The following is a 19,337-nucleotide window of genomic DNA, read 5'->3' on the forward strand; positions in this document are numbered from 1 at the left end:
ATATAACACTGTAATATTTTTTTTACTTCTTCAACAAAATATTCAGGTAAAGGTGGGAATTGTGTTAAATAAAAAGTAGAGAAGTATTTCAGTCTTTTTAACAAGTGCAATATGGCAACAAACAGTATTGTTTAAATATGAAGTGTGTTTAGGTCAAGCCGGGCCTCAGCAGCAACAGATTGCTCAGATGAGGCAGCAGCAGCAGCAGTTGCAGTTACACAGGTTTCAGCAGTTGCATCAGAAGCAACAGGTGTCTACAGGTGGTGTTCGGCTTTCTCATCCAACTACACCACAACCGATGCTCTATAATAATCAGGTACATCTATCAAATGAAATATTTAGCATAATTAACTGATTGATTACTGTGCTGAATATAAGATAAATCCTAGAATGTATAAAAAAGTATCACAATATAAGACTCTTATTCAAATGTTTGAAGTATTAAAAATTTGTTTATTATCGTTAAGCAAGTATAGAGATGAAAATTCTGTAAAATTTCAATAGATTACAATGTGTTATTAAGATTTGAACCCATCTATTATTGAATTAATGCATTGCCACTTGGGTAAGTGTCTGAAATTAATTTTAGTGAAAATGTAAGCTCAGAGTTCTGAAGGAGAACCGTAAAAATTTTACCTAATAAAATACATAATTAAAAGTTTCACAAATTGTTTATGGACCCTGGAAAGGGCAGTCGAATTTCTCTCTCAATGGTGGTGTTTTTTTACTTAGACTTTGCCTTATATTTATTTTATTATCATGTCTGTAATATAAAATATTGGGTGGGTGAAAAGTAACTAGTTATCATAAAACTGTTATAAAATCTGTTATATTACTGATTTCATGTTGACTAAAATAGTGGCTTAATACAGAGTACACATTAATATTTTATATTGACTACTTAACCTAGTTCATTGTTTTTCTTTAGAAACGGCTCATTGTAAAGAAAATTGCCTGAGAAATTGAATGTATATGAGGTAGCTCAGGTTGCTTCGCGTTATGAAGTGTGGAAATCGATTATTTTTGTGCAAAGATGGTAGCTTAGAGAGAAGGGAGTAAATGCTTCAATATGTCCAGATACTCTCATGTAAGGTTGATGACCATCAGTTCTGTGAAAGACATAAGAAGTGGCTATCCATGCATTGGAGGAAAATGTAACAGTTCAGTGTACTGTACTTGTGGCCCAAAAAAATCATTATGTCTTACAGCTTGTGAAAGTGAACTAACAAGGGATACAGTGTGTGTGGTGTTGCATAAGGAACTAAATTTTCATCCATGGAAACCTCATTATGTACAAGAGTTTAAATTTGAAGACTGACCGAAAAATAGAATATGTGGAATTAATGCTGAGTTAGCACAAAGATTGGCCACAACTGTTTGAAAATCTCTTGTGGAGTGACGAGACCGTGTTCCATACTGGTGGTTTTGTCAATCGTCATAACTGCCATTACTGGGCACCACGTGATACAGATCCCAAAATGACAGTTGAAAAGTTGCAAACTTGCACCAAAGTAACCGTGTGGTGTGGAATGACTGCAGCAAAGCTTCAGTCCATATCTTGTGCGTGACACCATTAATGCTGATTGCTACCTTCAGATTCTTCTAGACTATGTGTGGTCTACGATATCACAATGAGAAAACATTGACGACCTCATTTTTATGCAAGATGGTGCACCACCCCAATTTGCATACTGATCTCAATAGTGGTTGGACCAAACATTTCCTGGGTGTTGGCTGGGACGGCATGGACTGTACGAATGGCCTGCAAAAAGTCCAGGTCTTGCTCCATGTGATTTTTTTTTTTTGTGGGGCTACGCCAAGGAGAAGATATATAAGTCCAAACTTCATAAATTGGAGGGATTGGAAAACAGAATTGAAGAGGTTATCACCAACATCCCAATTGACTTCCTTCAGAGAAGTGTAAATTGATCCCTGGTTGTTTGAAGAAGTTAGTTAACAACACTGGTGCCTACATTGAGATTTAACTTATTCCTGTTTTCTTATATAGCAAAACAACATGTACTTGGTTTCTTAATAAAATAGGGTCATTATTAAATCATTTATAACAATTTTATAATATCTAGTTAATTTTCACCCACCCGGTAGTTTAAACACTGGAACCTTGATATATTAAACCTTAATATATGAAACCTTAATATATTGAATTCCTTTATAAATCGAAGTTTTGTCATTCCGCCTGAGTGTATCATTTACTTCAATGCTAATTTTACCTCCATATAGCGAATATTTTCTCCCTTAATTGTGCCTACTATTAACCTCTATATATATATCGAAGTTTCAGTTTATGAGCGCAACGAACTGAAGTAAAGTACCGTATTTTTCATGTTGAGACTTGAAACCCCCACCATTGACACTGCTTAGTTTTCTGTTATCGCCAGTCATGAATCACCACTCCACCCTCAGTTTGATTTGGATGTTACCATTATTCAAGCGAATTTAAGTTGACTCGGTGAACTGTTATCCATTAAATTTGCAACTGTGACAGTATTTCATGTAAAAGTATGATAGTAAACATATTGTATTTATATACATTTTTCAATCATTACTTAATGTTCCCATTTATAATGTAATACGGTATGTCATATTAAAAGTAACAAATTTAAATTTATGTAATACTTATTACAGTTATAATTTCTTACTACACATTTCCCAATAAAGTATTGATAGGCAAGACTATATTATTACTGCAGTTGTTGTGGACCACTTTATATTGAAGTCTGCCGATTTAACCTTTATGTAATGAATAACAGACCAAAAATTGTAAACCTCTAGTCTCCCCCAAACAGCCTTGATATATTGAAATTTTATATATATATATAAATAAAGATTTACTGTATTATATTATATAACATTTTATTCTGAATGTTTAAGGAGCGTTTCCCTTATAAGTTATAAGTATATAGGTATTTTAAATGTAGTCACTACATGCTTGCAAACATTAAAAAAATAAAAAGAGTTAATTCAAAGTTTTTTATTTGTGCAAAAGTTATGATTGATGATATGAAAAAACAAACTATACAACAGATAGGAGATTTAATTTAGAGTAAAACCAAAAAGAAGAACATCTTTTAGAACTTTATGTTTTATGTTAAAATAAAAGAAAAATAAGTCCAAAATCACAACTTCCCAAAAAGTAAAAATTTAATGTTCACTTTTGGTTATCTATTCATGTAAGAAATTTTTTTAAATTAATTTAACTTTTAGCTTATAGTAGTACAAAATACATGTTACTAAACCATAAAAAATATATTTACATAAGATTTCTTATTCATCACAGCGTGTGCAGCTGATGCAGTACGTGTGAACGTGAGAAATACTTCCAAGAATACAGAACATGTAGACTTGTAATAGGACATAAAATAATCAGAAAGTTTATTATTGAATTACATTGGATATTTCTCTTTATACTAGTATTAATACTGATAAATTTTGAGCATATTTTAAAGACATAATAACAAAATAATGTAATGTTAAAAGACCCGGTAATGGGTGCTACAATCTAAAATGTCCGATATCAGGTTTATGCCAGAGTTGCAAGATTATTAATTCTGTCTTCTGTCAGGTGCAATGAAAAATTGGACCTGATCTTTGATTAAGTTACAATTGTTTTTAATTTCCAATGTGTAAAGTTAAATTTATTTTCATTTCTATATGTCAAAATAGAGTTATTTAATGGTAAATAAAATTTGTTTAGCCCTTTTTGGATTTCCTAGGCTAATTTTTAACTTTTAAGAATATCGTAGAACAGTAGTGTAGTTGTCACTAATTTTTTTATCATTTATTCAGTAAGTAGGGGAATGAAACACAGTTTTACAGATAAACATATACTATATTACAAACTAATAAAATTAGAAAGATACAAAAGTAGACAAAGAGTGTTTATTTGGTGGCGGGCTGTCAAAACTGGCATTCCGCACGTCTCCCGCAAGCCACTGTTATCGCGTGGACTTTGAACCTTCTTATCACTCGGCAACTTGTAGGACGGCCTTGCTGGGCTTGAATTATATGTTTCTTGCTTTCTGAGAACATCCTTATGACCGTAGTAAAATATGAAAAAGTTGGGGTTGACCAAGTAATTGCTCAGAATTTTACCAAATCTTCAAATCCCGAATCGTCTGGATTCGCCATTGCACATGAATAATGGTAAAAAACACTAAATAAACACTGGACACTGTTGTATATAATATGAATAATTTACTTTAAAAAGAATAGGACACAACAGAAAATTAGTGATAACCGAAATACCAGACGCTTCTCACTAACTAACTGACTAGTTGCCTTGACGGGAGCTCTCATCAATGACTTTGTGAATAGCGCGGGGCCACGCCCGCTAGACCTGGTGGTGGTGTTTGGCCTAAGTGGTGGTGTTTGGCCAATTAGAAGCCACTGCCACTCCCATTGTAATAGAATTCGAGGCAGGGCAACCCGTCTGTATGTCGTATGACTACTAGAACCATCTAGCAGCAAAATATTCAACTAACATAGCAGTAAGAAAATAAATAATGCAAAAACGCGGATCCACAGCAATAACGTTTTGAGCTTGTAGTGGCCCTCCGCGGATCCGCGTCAATAACGCTGGAAAGGTTAAATTTTATTTGCATTAACTATAACAGATTAGATAAAAGCTCTCTCTAAAATAAATTGAGAGAACAGCAGCAAAATTAGGATAAATGATTAAGTGGTGATGTTCATAGTTACAATACAAACATGAGAAGACTGATATTTCATAATAATGAATGGACTTCATAGGGAAGTAAAAGGACAGTTCACAGTGTTGCTTATCCCCATCCCAGCCATTTTTATCTTCTACTTCTTGTAAGAGCAACCATATCTGGTTCCTGGTACAAGCCTCTTAGTTACCTATTTTTCCTAATTCTCCATCCTCCTTTTTCTTGGATAGTGCCATATATTCTTCTTAATATTTTGTTTTAAAATTAATTAAATTTCTAGAGAAAAAATTTTTTTTTTTGAAATCTTGGAAGATTTCCTTGTAAGAGTCCATAATTCTGATCCATACACTAGAATAGACTCTACAATTACTTTATACAGTCTTATTTTAAGACATCTAGTGTCACTAGATTCTCCTTCAGTCTTCTACTTATCCTCATATATTGGGGTTTTTCTTCATTAGCAATAATCTGGCATTCTTTATTGGAAAATAAACAAAAAACTAAATTTATTAATTTCTCAACAAAATAAGTGCCAAATAAATCCCCATGTAATCATAGGCACAGATAGCATAGAACAGGTTAAAGAAACAAAATTCTTGGATATGAAGATTGATGCCAACTTAAACTAGTACAAATATACTGACTATGTTCTAGCATAAATCAGCTCTGGCCTGTATACCATAAGAAGAATGTCTCAATTATGCACTAATGTTTTAAAATTAGCTTATTTTGCCAATATACAGGGTGTATATTATGTCTGGAAACACCCAAATATATCCTTTAATAATTTAAATATAAATTTGAAACCTCTTACAATCGTGATAGAGATTGGGCATCTACTTTTTGGAACAATGTTTTGTTATGTCACACCAACGGGGGACGTCCTGCCGAGGGTATCGTGAATATTCTTAATGGAAGCCTATACCTTGTGATACATAATTTTAAAGGTAATAGCTTACTGAATTGAATGCCACAAACCGCATCTCAAAGGAATTATTCTATCAGAAAATAGAGCATTTTTAGTATTGAAAATTTACTGATGTTCAACAATGTAATTTTAACATGGTTCTTGCCACAAAATGTGTTACACTAATTTTTTAGCATTTTTTTAAATGTTCAATTAAATAAAACAAAAATTTCATTTTAAGCTGGTTCTATTAGCACAAATTTGCCAGTTTTTATTACAGTACAATTATGGAAATACTTATGTTATTGATTTCTTATTACAAATAAAAAATAATGTATGCTGTTAGAAAAGTCTTACAACAAACGTTTTACCTGCATTTGGTGTCAAAGCAATTGTTCGAACTGTGTTCCTTCTACGGTTTGACAATGAGCCAATCTTGTGTAAAATGATTCGACAGAGTTGCCTAACATTTCTTCAGTTATCAAAGCAATCTCCTCTATAATCCTGTTTCTTAGGTCTTCCAAATTATGAGGCTTTCTTCTATAAACATTGGATTTTAAATGACCCCATAGGAAATAATCGATTGGTGACAAATCCGGAGATCTTGGAGGCCATTCGATTTCTCCTCTTCGGCCAATCCATTTATGAGGAAACCTTAAATCCAAATACTCTCTTACCTGTCTCCCATAATGGGGTGGAGCACCATCCTGCTGAAACCATACATTATCAAAGTATTCTCCTGATGCAATTTGAATAGCTGGGATTATTTCATTTTGGAGCATATTGTAGTAAAGTTCGGCATTTAAATTTCCATTGATGAAAAAGGGTCCAACAATTTTGTTACCTAAAATTCCACACCATACGTTCAGTGTTTGTGGTTGCTGTGAATGGGACTCAGTAATCCAATGTGGGTTTTCACTAGCCCAGTAACGGCAATTGTGCCTGTTAACATTGCCATTTAGGAAAAAAGTTGCCTCATCAGAAAATAGTATGTTGGTCAGAAAATCTCTATTGTCATCACATTTGCGCATCACAAGTTCACAAAACTCAACTCTTCTGTCGTAATTATCCTCACTTAACTGTTGGACTAAATGAACTTTAAATGGTTTGTATTTATTAATTTTCAAAATCTTACTCACAGACATAGGGTGCATATCATGTTGCTGTGCAGCTTTTCTGAGCGATGTATGTGGGTCTTCAATAAATGTTTGCAAAACATCTAGTGCATGTTCTTCATCTGTTTCAGATTGTATCCTACCCGACTTTGGCCGATTACGTACACTCCCTGTCATTTCAAAACGCTCAATAGTTTTTGATATTGTTGAAACACTTATGGGATTCCTTTCTGGGAAAGTGTCATTAAACAAATTACAAACTTCCCGATAAGATCTTTGACAATCGCCATATCCTCGCATCATCAACAGAGTAATTCGTTCTCTTTCAGACAATTCCATTAAAATGCCAAATAAAAACTGAACTACTGTAATTAGATAACTTGTTGACAGCAATGCTTCAGAGACACTGATTAACTCGACAGGAATGATATGACCTTTGTCCATTTGTAATTCCCAAGCTTAGACCAGATGATTAATAACACAATAATGTTTCTCATAGGCTAGTGACCTTTGTCTCTTTAAACCTTCCTGCTGACTGGAAAACACCAAGTACAGATTCATAAGTAATCAGAGAAAGTGACTCATAAGTTTTATTCATTGTAATAAAAACTGGTAAATTTGTACTAATGAAACCAGCTTAAAAATAAATTGTTTATTTTATTTTAATTTAACATTTAAAAAATGCTAAAAAATTAGTGTAACACATTTTGTGGCAAGAACCATGTTAAAATTACATTGTTGAACATCAGTAAATTTTCAATACTAAAAATGCTCTATTTTCTGATAGAATAATTCCTTTGAGATGCGGTTTGTGGCATTCAATTCAGTAAGCTATTACCTTTAAAATTATGTATCACAAGGTATAGGCTTCCATTAAGAATATTCACGATACCCTCGGCAGGACGTCCCCCGTTGGTGTGACATAACAAAACATTGTTCCAAAAAGTAGATGCCCAATCTCTATCACGATTGTAAGAGGTTTCAAATTTATATTTAAATTATTAAAGGATATATTTGGGTGTTTCCAGACATAATATACACCCTATATATTCTCATATATCTTATGGTATTTGCTTATAACGGGTATCTTCTAAGGAAGACATAGGTAAACTTCTTAAAATTCAAAAAAAGTATTGAGGGCTATCCTTAAACTTTTAATTAGCGAGATTCAGTTAGACAGTATTTTAGAGAATTGAATATATTAGCAGTTTATATGTTTTCGAATCTGTTATTTTCTTCAGATGCCATGAATGTAACAAAAGTGAGGTACAACATATATATAACACTAGAGGAAAGGAGAAATTTACCGTAAAAAATTACAATCTAGATTTTTTTTAAGAATACTTGTGCTGGAAATAAGTTTTTTTCAAAAACTACCAAATGATTTAAAGAATAGAAATAGCTTAAAGAAATTCAAATCAAATTTAAAGGAGCATTTATTGGAATTTGCATTATATTCACTCGAGGAGTTTTTATGAGTTAGTTGATTTATAACATTGTAATTTTAATAAATTGTTAAATTGTAAATTTTAATCCTAATATAGTTTTAGTATGTAGTTCTTTTAATAGTGCTATTTCATGTACCAACTGTACATGGATAAATAAAGAGAATTTTGATTTCATTTGATTCTGACCTTTGCTGTTTCTGATATAAATTTCTCTGTTAGTTCTATTTGATCCTCTTTTTTTGCCAAATTTGCAATGTCATCCCAAATGCCAGCATGTTACTTTCTTTCCAATGTTTAGTACTTCTGGTGCACTCTTTGTTGTCTTCAGTGCAATTTTAATTGCAAATTGAGCAGGAGAGGGGAGAGCCCATCTCCTTGCCTTACTCCAGTGCTGGTTTAAAATGTGTGTGTGTATTCTTTTTCTACTTTAACCTTATCTTTGGAGTTGTTCAAACACGCACACTTGTCAAGTTAATTAGCTTTCCTGGTATCGCACTTTTCTTTATAAATTTTAAGTTGTTTTTTTATCTATACATATTACATATATGTTTTCTAAAGTCAATATATAATACATTGACATCTGTGTTGTATTTCTGATAATTTGATGCCATCTCCTTCATTTTAAACATTTGGTCCATTGTTGATCTCCCTTTCATAAAACCTGCATGATGATCTATTATTTTTTCACCATATGTTTTTAATCAGTTAAGCACAAATTTTGATAGTATTTCATCGGTTGAGTTCAGTAAGGAAATCCTTCTGTAGGTTTTGCAGGCGTTTGTCCCCTTTCTTTTGTAGTGGTACTATAACTGCTTTTGACAATTCTGTAAGTATTTTTTCTATTTCCCATATTTTCAAAATTAGTTTGAGAAAACAGGGGATTAATTCCTCACAGCCAGGAGCTACTAGTTCTACTGGCATATTATCCTCTCCGGGAGCTTTGCCACTTTAAAATTTTTTAAATATGGTCTTTACTTTTTCCAATGTTGGAATTTCTTCTTCTTTTTGTAATTGTGTTCTTCTTCCTCATAATCATCTTCGTCATCTTGTTTAGTAATTGGCAAAAATAATCCTTCTATATTTCTAAGACCTGAAATGAAAATAAAATAATCTTTATTCATACATTGCATATTCATATACAAAGAAAGGCGTCAATGTTATTTATTCTACATTTAATAAAACAATATAATAAAAGTTAGTTAGCATAGTAGTGCTTTTATGATTAAAATGTACGAGTTATATATAACAGTATTTAATAAGTACACTTATTTCAGTTCGAAATGCACTTGCCCTGATTAGTCTTTAACACCCATAACTGTAGGTTTGTACCCCTTTCATAGGAATCTGACACTTCTAGAAAAGTCCTTTGCATTGTTTTGTGATACATCTTGTTCTGTTTCAGTTAGTGTATCATTTATATTTTTTCTCTGTTCTCAAGGTTAACTTCTTTGTTCATTTGTCTGTCTCTTATCTTACTTCTTGGGACAAATATGCCAACAATTTCACTTTTTTTCCTTGCTCTGTTTATTTACAATTTTTAAAAATCTGTTATTAAGCTATGTTTTCTGGTTCTCAAGAAGAAACAGAACACACTAACAAAAACTATTACCACCACCAAGAAATGTTCCGTGCTACATCATCCTACACCCCTTTGACTTTTCACCATATTAACTGATCTAAGATGCCTTTATATACATGTTCGATTTGGTTTGCTACACTCCCATTGGGCGATGTCCACTTTTTAGGGTGGATATTCTTACCCGGGTTTTTTCCAGGTGCAATCCAATGCTAGATAGAGTTGTCTGGGTCTAACCTACTTTATCACTACCAAGCCTACTGAAAAAGCATTTCCCGTCCAGCAATACAGGAAAATACCAGAACAACTTTCTTATGTGTATCTTTGTTTCCATCACTCCTGGAGCTGGCTGTATGGCAATTATTCAGTAGAAATGACTCAGTTCAACCATCAGCAGGAGTGGTACAAGATTTGACGTCAAATCTTGTTCTAATTTGACAAAATCTTTTCCATTAAACCAATTAGCAGATCATAAACTGTGAAATAATGCCAATAGTATTATGTAATAGTGAGTGTTTTTGACAGATGGCAGGTCAGGCTGCTGGGACTCCAAGTCAGCCGTCACTACCTCATCAACCGTTGACTGAGCCCACTGACACAGTTGCTTCTACCTCAGATATCTTTTCGGTAACTGAATTTTTTCTTCAATCTTGCTTAGATGTTTACAAAATATTTAAATCTTTGTATTTTGGAATACATAATTTGGATATGTGCAAATATTTTTGCCTTAAATGGTCTGGGTCATCTGCTATTGACTAAGAGTGATATTGGTTTTGTGCAGGCAATATTTTGACAAGTTTTATAGTAAAAATTCTTTAAAGGTTTTTGTTTCGTCTTAAGCCAATGACCGTTTCTTCTGGAAAATGATCTGAAATAATAGGTATCACATAATTACTAGGCATTTATACTAGAAAACTGTTTATTGCATGAATATTTTAAATGTATGAAAATAAAATTTAAGTTATTATCATTGATAGCTTCTAAATGTAAAAATAAGAAAAATGCTTTCAGATTGTTATACTTATCAATTTTTGTACATAGTAACAACATTAACCTAATGGTCAGTTTTGACCTGACATCTGAGTACTGACATTGTCAGATAACTAAATAACCTTATCAATAACTGAAACCTGCCATTGTCAACCATCTGAAATAGCTCAATGGATAGATGATAACACTATTAATCTATAGGTACCCAGATTACAACATCTAGTGTAAACTTTTTACTTGAAATTTAAACTGGGTTAGTTTTATTTTGAAAGTTTTCATCTATCTTTTATTGGACTGATCCAAATGAATTTTATTACTGTATTATTTGCTAAATTATTTAAGTAAAACTAACTGTATAAGTGTTTTATTAAGTAATATTTTATGTTTTATGATCTATTTATTAATGTTTCAATTTATTTATTTATATTATACTGATACAACTTCAACTCGTATATTGCAACAGCAGTATAATTTCAAGAATAATTTGGTACAGATAAAATGGTGAAAAAGGTACATTACCAACATGGAAATTGCACAAAAGCACGTTATAAAGAGCTAAGCTTTTTTATGTAAGAGGCTATATTCTAAATGGTACCATTTTAAATTGTCTACTGCAGAATTTCATGACCTACATAAGCCCCTAAGGAACTCGTTTTGTGACAAATGCATATCAACTGGTATTGCACTTGAACTTGAAGAAGAAAATGAAGGGATCACACATGATGTAACCCAATAAATCGATAAGCAAAATGAAATAATAAAAACCTAAGATGAAGACTTAATTTTAGTAAACAAAAACATTAGAAAACTTAAAACCTACTGCTTAAATCTTAAAGCAATGGTTCTAAAAAAGAGAAAACTATACTGCAATCAGCATAAAAGGTCAGAAGTTAAATGTTATAGTTAAAAAACCTGATTCACCAAATAACAAGAAAAGTATTTAAGGAAATTGGCTATGAGACTGTCTATTCTACACTCAACACCTATCTATGGGACCAATATGAAACAAAATAACAATTATGAGACTGAGAGTAATCCAACTGAATAAATCTCAACTGTTGTAAAAGGGAAACAAATCTAGTCCCAATTTCATACAAGCAAGTTCAAAATTCAGTATTAAAACACAGAAGCGCTACAGTCTGCTTAAGGAAGAAGAGGCTGAAACTACAACTGAGCATGATTTTGAAATTCTAAATGAAAACTTATATACATAAAGAAAACACAAATTACTTATTTGTATAGAGAGCTATGGCCGTGATCTTGCTTAGACCAGAACTAAAATAAGATGAAGGAATTTAAAATTTTATTTCATAACAAAACAAAAACCATGAGGTTACATTAGATGAAAATAAATACAAAGCAATATATGTACATTAAATCAAAAAGAAATTACAAAACCAAAATTGTTTTTTAAATATGCTAATGAAAACTTTATTGTTAATGTTTATAATAAATGTAAAGCCACCTGGAATATTATTAAAATTGAATTAAATAATGGCAATGGCTGTAACAGCTTTGAAGTAGTGTTATTAATTCAAATACATTTGATGAAATTTTTTAAATTTAGTAAGTAAGTTATATTTAAGTAGTTGTAATAAAAATGTATCTGAAGATCAAACTAGAATATGTTATAAACTATTTTGAGGGTGAAGAATATTTTATAACAGGAAAAGAATTAGACAATCCGATACTTGGAAAAGTGCACAGAGTATCAGTTCATCTCGTAGTGAAGATTACTGTCGTTTTTCAAACTCTATTGTTAAAGAAATTATTAAAATAATTTTAGGATCCCTAAATTTTCTTTTTAACTAGATATCAGAGCAAGGGGTATATCCTAGGGTTTTTAGATTAGCTAAAGTGACTCCAACATTAAAAAAAAGACAAATATGATCCATCAAGCTATTGACCAATTTTTCGAGTTCCAATTTTTAGTAAGGTATTCGAATGTTGTTTTAAGCAACAGTTAAATAGTTTAGTTATATTCCTTTAAAATAATCTGTTTTGTAACCAACAGTTTGGTTCCATGCAAGGGCGCAATACACTAAAAGCAGTAGAAAAACTTGTGGAACAAATTATTCTGAATTTTTAAAACAAATAAATATCATCTGCTACTCTAGCTGACGTTACAAAGCGTTTGATTGTATCTCACACACATTATAATAAAACTGTGTCTATGTGGAACAAGAGATGAAGAGTTGATTTATTTTTACCTTATCTGTAAGATAGGAAACAAATGGTAGTCCAGGGCCTATAAAATCAACTTTTAAAGATGTAAATGAGTTCTCCAATGATCCAATGAAGTTGGACCGGTTTTATTTGTAAATTCAGTTAATGACCTAATATTTAATTTATCATCAATTGTATACACTGATGATACTACACTTTTGTGCTAGAATAACACTATGGGGAGTAACTGTGAGTATGTAAAAGTTTTTATATGGCAAAAGAGAACTCTAAGGCCAATAAAAAAAGTTTTTGAAAGAGTCATGTGAGCCTTTTTCAAATAATTACAAATAATGATTGATAATAAAGAAAGAAACAACTATAAATAGTCATTTTATTATTAAAGAAAATATGTTCAATAGACTACCACAAAAAGAATGGCATGCACCATTAAAAATATTTAAAGACATTCTAAAGAAATGGCATGAGGACAAAGCCTTTTACTTTTAAAAAGTTTTTTGCCCTGTGGTATTAGTGCCTTAAGATTTTTAAATTAGCTTAATACCTGTTTATATATGTAGTATTATTTTTTTATAATAATTTACTTATTAAAATTGTTATATTATAAAAAAGTATGTTTTTATTGTTGTTAAGTCTTTATTGATGTCAAGTTTTCATATTTTAGAATAATTTTATAGTTATTTGAAGAGATACAGAATGTATATTTTAATATCAACCGTTATGTTCTTTCCTCTATTGATTTGACCCATTAAAAAAATACATTGCACAATAGGCAATAAATTACTCTTTATTATAAAAGATGACTTTTGATTGCTCTATTCATGTTTAAAGACAATAAACTTTCTGGTTTACGACATGACTCAATCAATAAACGTCTCATTATCATGTGAATTGGGTGATGTGGCTCCAATTATTACTAGTTATAGATGTGACATGATGTGAAACTAATTATATATGTGTGCTTTCCTGATAATAATGACATTGCCAACTTCACACTAACTAAAAACATGGTTTCACCTCTTTTTAACCATGATGGGATGCAAGATGAAGTAGCTAAAGAAAGACTGATATTCACTATATAATTAAAGGTATGGCTCAATTTAATTCCAATTGAAGACACAACTAGCTTAGATTCAAATTTAAAATCACTGCATTCATATTATAATACAATAGTTAGTGTCAAATATATAATGAATAATTAATATTTATTCAAAATTGTTTAGTTTAATTCCTTAAACAAAAAAGATTTACTGATTAAAGAAATCACTAAATATTTTATTTTAATAATCTCAAAATATTTAAAAATTATAAAAAACAACTATAATATCATTCAAAACCACTTGTATTAGTTAAAGAGTTTTTGCTATAAAGCAAACTCTAGAAACATTTAATTCTTGAATGAAAAGAGGATTTTATGTAATTCTAATAAGGGATAGTTAAATTCTAAACTATATTTACTCCTAGAATCATTAGATTATGTATCACTAAACTGAATTCATCTAGTAGTTATATTGTGATAACAGTAAGTTTAAAAAGCTACAAATCATATACTGTAAGTATATCCAACAAGAGAAAATAATTCCACAAGGTGCATATAAACGAAAACTAAGCATAATCCGTACTGCCACTTTTTTTAAATGTATGATTTTGTTTAGTTGTCCAACCACATGTAGCTAAACCATAAGACATATAAGATTGAACAAAAGCCAAATAAACACACAGCTACCTTAGTTACTGATGTCTTCAACATGTTTAATGTGTTCTAAAGAACCTAAAAATCCAAAACTTTACAGCATTAATCAATTTGTGTATGTTTTGTTTTAAAACGTTATCACATTTGTTTGCTGGTGTTTATAAAAATTATTATTTTGTTCTTGTTTGATGAAAATTAAATGTCTGCTTAATATTATTTTATCCACCATTCAGTTCAGGTGTTGTTTTTTGCTACTTCTAAATCTCATTGATATAATTAAAATAAAAACAAAAATTATATGTCTTCTCTTATGATTGAAAAAAAAAACTTCCCTCATGTAGACCAAATTTTAAAAGGGGCCTGAGAATTTATCTCTGAGGTACAGATGAGTTCTTTGGTTATTTGTTCATCTTTTCTGCCACATAAATAATGATAGTAGTAATTTCACATATACCCACACTGTTCTAGGTTCAACAAGTTGTTTTCATAACAGTCAATTAATTGAAACAGTTATAAAATTTCTTAACAAGTTTAGGAACAAGGTTGAATTGCTTTAATCCTATAACTTGAGGCATCATGTATATCACCTTCCTTGTGTAATTATAAGTTTTGAAAATTTTCATCTCATTTGGGGGTATGTCACTTTTTAATGTTTCACTAAGCATGCATACGGTTTTCTGTGTAAGTGATGAAAGCTAAGGAACATAAGCAAGTGAGACGGGGTGGGCACGTTATGGGTTTACATAATTTTAAACTTTTACATGACATTGGCAAGTGAAATTATCTGTTGTTGAAATGAAGGTGAGGAATATGAACATAGTAAACAATTGGTTAGCTTACATGCAATTGAACTAGGCATTATAAGTAGTTATTAGTTTGACACACTTAGTGGTGTTAAAATAGAAACAAGATAGTACAATGGGTTGGAGTTGGTCTGCTAAAAGGGATGAGTTTCTATTTAAGTGTTCCTAGTTTTATGTAAAGAGGCCTCTCAGACTCAGCTAACTTATGAATGCTGCAGTTGCACCCAAACTCAGAAAATTTTCACCCATTTGTCTCTAATTAAAATTAGAGAGACAAATTTAAATTCAAGTGAGATTCTGATGAATTTGCTGTATAATTCCTTTCATTTTTGACTCTGTCCAGTGATGTATATTCTCTCTCCCTTTTTTTTCTTAACTTTAATAAACCTTTAAAAAGTCTTACTTTCTCCTGCTGTCAAATAGCTAGACATTTTCTAACAGAAGAGTGAGTTGTTAATCCTTGCAGTGGCAGCTCAAATTTTCTTAACCAGTTTATGTTATTTTGTATGTGGTATTTTAAATAGTATAAAATGTTTCTTATTTTCTATAAACCTACATGGTAATAGACAATATTCTTTAACTGAAAATTCATAGAGAATTGTAACTTTGCATTGAACTAATAATAAAGTTGATATAAACAAACTATATTTGTCCTAAGTTTTCATCGTATCATACCAAATCTCTTCCAAGGTTTGAATTAATAGGGCTTAAAGCTAGGGATTGTTACTAGTTGATAGGCTTACCTTGAAACCTATCTTCTAGGGTCCACAGATTGAAAGTACACGTAATTAGAAATTTTCAATTGCACTAAAATCTCTCAACATGTTAAGTGTACTTTTTTGTTCTTTCAATCAGTGGACCCTAGAGGATAGTTTTCAAGGTAAGCCTGCTGATTTTCCTATCAACTAGTAACAAAATCTCTTTCACGATACTCTTCAGTAGTGAGTGATTTTGTAGCAGCTACTTCTTTACTTCATTCTCGACTTTTTGTATCACACTTCTTGAGGTCTTCTGGTAAGTGGTTCCACAGCTTTACAAGGGCTTTTTCTCAAACAGAGCTAGTCGGTGCACAGTAAGATAGAAGTTTACAAACAACCTCAAGTGTTGTAGTGATGGATGCTGGAGCCTCTGTGTAGTCCGCTCTCATGAAAAAATGTTACCGCCCTCAGAACATACAGAGCTACAACCATTGGTATTGATGAGTTGATAAAGGATGGGTGACAGCTCTCTCTCTCTTTTGTTATCAAGCAAACAAGTGCCCTCACTGCCCTCTTCTGGGTCACTAAAATGTGATGTAGGTTGCCTGTTGAACTTTTTCCCTAGACTAAGAGACCATAGTGGATAAGAGGTTGAAATGGTGCATGATATGCTGTTTTAGCAGTGGCAGTGTTAATTTTTGTTAGTCTTGTTATAATATAAATTCCATAATTCAGTTTTCTTCATGGATTGTCAATGTGCATTGTCCAGCTGAGGTCTTTATCAATTATAACTTCCAAGAATTTTGCCTCTGTTGCCACCTTAACACTAGGTAAGTGAGTGGTTTGTTCCTTTTTGCTGGCCATTATGTTTTGCTGGGTCTTAGCTTCATTGACTACCAGGTTGTTTGTTATACAGGGTGTCCCATGAAGAAACGGAGAAACTGTCAGGACTTGTTCTTACAGTGAAAATAATGAAAAAAGTTCATATACACATAGGTCCAGAAACGCTTAGTTAGCGAGCTATACAGGGTGAAAGATTTCACCCAGATTTCAGTGCCACCGTTAAAAGGGAGCCCTATTAAATTATTTTGGGCGTTACCCAGGACGTAAAATTTAATGTATATTATGCAAATTGAACTGAAAAATTTAATAAAATTGGTACCAGACCTCTAGCTGCAGTAATTTTTAAGATATCTGAAGAAATACGCAAAATTCGGCATCCAAAAACCAGTTTCATTTAGGTTTCAAGTAGATTAACTTTGTTAAATGTGTGACAAACACGTAAAATTCTGTAACAAAACTTGTAAAGAATTACTTTCTTAAGATAATGATGTAAAATAAGACAATAAGAATTATACGTAAACATTAAGAAAATCAATTTTTAATTAAATAAATAACGTACGAAGAATAGACAAAATCGGTTACACTTTTTTTCTTACTTAATGTACATCCTAATATTTGGAGAAAACATGTTAATTATTGAAAATATTATTGAAAATAATTATGTATAGATTTTATTTATAGAACATACTTCTATTTTTTTCTAATGAATTACATACTAGTAAAAAAAACTTTAGTGTCATAAAATCTGAAACTTAACAATAATTGCGAATTAATTTACGTTATTCTACAACTTTTGTAAGAAAAATATTATTTTCATAGGTTGGCAGTACTAACAGCTGTTCAACAATCACAATTACGAACTTTTTTGAATATTTTATATTGAAGTGTCATACAGATAAGTTAAGTGTAAATATTGATACAGTATAACAGTTAATATGCCGTTTTAATTTTCTAATGAAGAATATGCCGACATAATGTTCTGTTACGGATATGCTAATGGAAATGCGGAAGCTGCTCAACGTGAATATCAGGAAAGATTTCCTGCAAGGCGGATTCCGAATGCGAAAACCTTTTCTTCAGTGTTTCAGTTTTTAAGAACGAATGGATCATTTCCAACAATTTCGTTTTCAGTTGAACGGCAGGCACATCATCGCGTTAACGATGAAATTCAAGTGATTCAACATATTCATCGTAGCCCGGGTACTAGTACGAGGCGAATTGCGTATCGCACTGGCTTATTGAGAAACAAAGTGTGGCGCATCTTGCGTAAAGAGAGACCTCATCCTTTTCACCTGCAAAAGGTACAACATTTGCTGCAGACAGATTACCCTTTACGGTTAAACTTTTCTCATTGGCTTCTAGACAATGCTGATAGGGTGAATTCAATTTTATTTACTAATGAAGCAACTTTCACGAGAAACAGGTCCTTCAATTGTAGAAATAGTCATTTATGGAGCGAAGAAAATCCACATGGTACCGTAGAAACCTTTTTCCAACACAGATTTCACATTAACGTTTGGTGTGCCGTTATTGATGACAAAATTCTAGGACCATTCGTTTTTGAAGGAAACCTGACTACTTCTTATGGGAACATATCAAAGCTATGGTGTATAAACGTAAAGTTGATACCAAGGAAGAATTACTCGTTAGAATTCGCAACGCATTTGACAGTATAAGAAACAATCCAGACATAATTCGCAGAGCCACCACAAATATTTTACGTCGAGCAGAGTGCTGTGTGCATTGTGAAGGAGGGAATTTCGAACAGTTACTAACCTAAGGTTAGTTATTTTGTTAGCATTTATTTTTTTGCAATAGTAAGTGAAAATAAAAGTTTATAGAACATGTACATTAAGTAAGAAAAAAAGTGTAACCGATTTTGTCTATTCTTCGTACGTTATTTATTTAATTAAAAATTGATTTTCTTAATGTTTACGTATAATTCTTATTGTCTTATTTTACATCATTATCTTAAGAAAGTAATTCTTTACAAGCTTTGTTACAGAATTTTACGTGTTTGTCACACATTTAACAAAGTTAATCTACTTGAAACCTAAATGAAACTGGTTTTTGGATGCCGAATTTTGCGTATTTCTTCAGATATCTTAAAAATTACTGCAGCTAGAGGTCTGGTACCAATTTTATTAAATTTTTCAGTTCAATTTGCATAATATACATTAAATTTTACATTCTGGGTAACGCCTAAAATAATTTAATAGGGCTCTCTTTTAACGGTGGCACTGAAACCTGGGCGAAATCTTTCACCCTGTATAGCTCGCTAACTAAGCGTTTCTGGACCTATGTGTATATGAACTTTTTTCGTTATTTTCACCGTAGGAACAAGTCCTGACAGTTTATCCGTTTCTTCATGGGACACCCTGTATTAGCA

General features: G+C 31.7%; 1 protein-coding gene across 2 annotated transcripts in view; it reads left to right on the forward strand.

The window, feature by feature from the left end:
* The window catches only part of LOC124369209 (PAX-interacting protein 1), a 121,101-nt gene that overhangs the window by 47,683 nt on the left and 54,081 nt on the right, over positions 1-19,337 (forward strand). For both annotated transcript variants that reach the window (XM_046827046.1, XM_046827047.1), the window contains exons 11-12: positions 153-316; positions 10,263-10,364. In XM_046827046.1, coding sequence (XP_046683002.1) covers positions 153-316; positions 10,263-10,364 — 266 coding nt within the window. The remainder of the gene's footprint in view (positions 1-152; positions 317-10,262; positions 10,365-19,337) is intronic.

The sequence above is a fragment of the Homalodisca vitripennis genome, chromosome X (genome assembly GCF_021130785.1).
Source record: "Homalodisca vitripennis isolate AUS2020 chromosome X, UT_GWSS_2.1, whole genome shotgun sequence".
Taxonomy (NCBI): domain Eukaryota; kingdom Metazoa; phylum Arthropoda; class Insecta; order Hemiptera; family Cicadellidae; genus Homalodisca; species Homalodisca vitripennis.